This window comes from Bidens hawaiensis, unplaced genomic scaffold, assembly GCF_021521415.1.
Source record: "Bidens hawaiensis isolate Kalapana, Puna unplaced genomic scaffold, B.hawaiensis_p1.1 tig00036383_1, whole genome shotgun sequence".
NCBI classification, from domain to species: Eukaryota; Viridiplantae; Streptophyta; class Magnoliopsida; order Asterales; family Asteraceae; genus Bidens; species Bidens hawaiensis.
Genome location: NW_027496354.1, coordinates 93,718 through 97,066, shown reverse-complemented (window position 1 = coordinate 97,066; position 3,349 = coordinate 93,718). Strand labels below are relative to the sequence as shown.

The 3,349-nt window shown below is 35.5% G+C and overlaps 1 protein-coding gene across 1 annotated transcript; it reads right to left on the bottom strand.

Moving 5' to 3' along the window:
• Positions 1–240: 240 nt before the first annotated feature.
• LOC143588450 (uncharacterized) lies at positions 241–3,147 on the bottom strand. The gene is made up of 3 exons (XM_077069447.1): positions 2,416–3,147; positions 2,154–2,227; positions 241–2,063 (listed from the first exon to the last, which is right to left on the bottom strand). Exons 1-3 carry the CDS (start codon positions 3,145–3,147, stop codon positions 1,943–1,945), a joined length of 927 nt encoding a protein of 308 aa, XP_076925562.1. The 3' UTR covers positions 241–1,942.
• Between the last annotated feature and the right edge of the window lie 202 nt (positions 3,148–3,349).

Below are 3,349 nucleotides of genomic sequence, written 5' to 3'. Positions count from 1 at the left end.
TTTATTGTGATTGATAGTTTTTAATAACATTACCTTATGCATGTAAAGAAAGAGTTTGGAGCATAGTTACCTAGATTACGGCTTGCTCCGTACCAGTTTTCTCGAAGCTTCTTGTTCATATCTCTCATCAAAAGGCGCTATTCGATAATGTATGTCTAGCAAATCCCCCGCTAACTCGAGTGAAGATTCAAAAATTTGTCCTACATTCATTCGCGAAGGTACTCCTAAGTACCACGGAGCAAGCCGTAATCTAGGTAACTATGCTCCAAACTCTTTCTTTACATGCATAAGGTAATGTTATTAAAAACTATCGGTCACCATAAACTTAGAAACAATGGATAGGGTTCACTGTATTTATTTCAAAGCAGTCTAAAAGAAGACTTTTGGTTCGGTTAACTCAATAAATCAGTTTTGCTTATGTGTGTAACCAAAACCGAACCAAAAGTTTTGGTTAACAAAAAATCTAAAACCAATCCATTGGTTATTTGGTTTCTTCAGTTCAGTTTTGTCGATTAATCAATTTTCATACTCACCCTTAAGTTTTAAATTGGAACTTTATCACAGTTATTGTTTTTGTATCACCATGCTTTATTTAATGTTATTTTGTTAATATTAAACATTGTATTGTTCCAAAACTAATGCATACACAGGTCTGAATCATTCAAGTTTACGAGTCATTCAAACTTATGAATCATCTATTGCTAAGTCATTTTTATTATCAAACAGTTACCTCAAAGTTCATCATGTGTCACACCCAAATCATAAACTGATCTAATAACATTGCAACGAACAACGAATTCCACACCATGTATTTCTTGTTAAATGTTATTTAATAGTTACAATCTATGTAATCATTTTGATGTTACTTGTTTATATATGAACTGTGAGTTTGTAACAATTGTGTGATTGCAACTTAGGGTGTTTGGTTTCTGTTACTATTCAAATGCCACATTTTTTTATAAACTGTGTTAACGTTGTTCTAGTGCTCTTATGTGTAGACAAAATGCATAAAACTTTCAGACAATATTTCCTTATAAAAGGAGAGCCCTATGTAAATAAAGGTAAACAATTTCAATTCTTAAAAATTAGGTTCATTGATGTAAAGATCAAAATAAAGGGAGGTATAAATTACTACTTGCTAAAGTAAACATTTTAGCCTAAAATTTCAGTTATTAACCAAAAACTGAACCAACCTAGTCCTAGACCAATAACTGAATTTAACCCAAACCACATAGTTTTTAAATTTCCTTGATTGAAATTCTCGGTTTTGGTTTCGATTAGGGCTTAAAACCGACCCATACACTCCCCCTATAGACGGGGTCATAGTCAAAGATAATACAAAAGTATATTGCTGTTTTTTCTACCAAGTATGTTTTCTCAAGCTTAGCCATTGCATCACTATATTTATAGTCCAGACTGTCCTCTTGGCAAATTTCTTCATTTGTTCGAGTCTAGGATCCTATCAGTTGAGCAGGTTCTAATATAACAAATTTGGTTGGCAACAGCTCCTACTAGTTTGGCATAGAAATTGCTTAAAACAGCTCAATTTAAGGTAATAGTAACAGGCAAGAAAGAAATTTATTAATGCTTATTTAGTTAACCAAGAAATGAATCAATCAAACAGAAATCTTAATCAGATAAATTCGTTTCACATGTCACCTAATTCAGCTCAATTATCATATAACTGCGAGGAATATAAACAACCAAATAACTTGAAACGGTCAAACCAGCCAACTAACATCCCTACAAAGACCAAAACCAAGCTACATAGCTTTATACCTTGATCCACTATGGACAAAACCAAATAGTGATATCAACTTAAGTAATATTGCAAACCACAATCTACAGTATTTATAAAAATGCAAAAACATAATCATATATATAATTCTTCTCGTCGTGAAAGTTTAAATGTATATTGTGTAGAAGAACTCACCTCTATGCACTATCTCTGCATAGATTTCACACAGCTGTTTGAAACGGCTGGCACATTCTTTTTACTTGTTGTTGGTATGCTTTTAATAAGAATTACAGATGAACCGTCATCTATCTGTTTCTTGCTAAAACTGCAAAATAAAAGTCCACGAGACCATGATCAGAGAACAAAGACTCAAATGTTTATGAAGAAACTATGTATATAGTATACAGTCACATGCCTCTTTTCTTGTACTTGACTGCAATTATCCCGCTTCTTTTCATTTCCTGTTAACATCTTGCCTTGTTCATATCCCTACATAACATAACATAACATGAAGCAACTTCAGCATAATCAGCCCCTTATGTTGTATTCCAAGAAAAAACAAATCTTTTCAACGACCAGTGTACCAAATCTTTAACAACGTGACTATTGACAGCACAATTTGCTGCGACAGACGCAATATAACATAATTCAACAAAGTTAAATCGCACGAGTTCTACCTGATCAGATTTTAAGGGAGCCGTGTATTCTTCCTCATCTGCATACTTGGATGAACTGCACAATTTCAACTTCTTCTTCTTCTTCTTCTTCTTCTTCTTCTTCTTCTGTGCACCACCGACACTCTCGATCAAACTCTGTTTCCTCTTCTTTCTATCTACACCGCTCATGAAACAGCCCTTACCTTTCCTATCCCCAAGTTTCCACACGTTCTTACTCCTGTACAAGACCTTCTCAAACTTCCAACACGGAACACTGGTGTCAATCACCGTCACCTCTGTTTGCGAATACGCGGAAAGATCCCCATCAAGTCTCTCCTCTTCCGGTTCCACCTGATTAACTCTATGTCTACTAGTCGAAACCGTATTCTTTCGAGAACTTTTCGAAACGTCACAGATTCTAGGGCAGGGCTGCTTCCTACAAGTCTTTTTCCGTGTAATTCTGGAATGATCCGCACAGTCTCCCATGAAAAAGAGATCCGAGAGCACGTTTTGCATCGAATCACGCCCTTGTAAGGATCCGTTATTATTATTATTATCAAGAAGGAGTTTTTGAGATAGGAAGTTGTTCTCCTCCGTTGGATGAGAGTTATCTAACAAGAGGAAGTGCCCGAGGTCAATGTGATCGGAATCCGGGAAGCCTCTGGAGGAACGGAGGCGTTGGAGCCATTTGGCGGCAGGTGTGTGAGAAGAAGAAGAAGCTTTGAAATCTGAAGTTAGGGTTTCCGAGGGCATCATCGGAGGAAGCAAACAAAGTTCAAACAAACAACACTGTTTGATTTCACTCTTTTATCCATCCGACTTCATTGTCGTTGCCTTTTAGCAAAAAGCTTTGACAAAATCGTCACATCATTTTTTTTATTTTTCTTTAAAATCATACTTTTTCTCACAACAACAAACCGATACATCATCACATACAATTTTATATTTAATCATG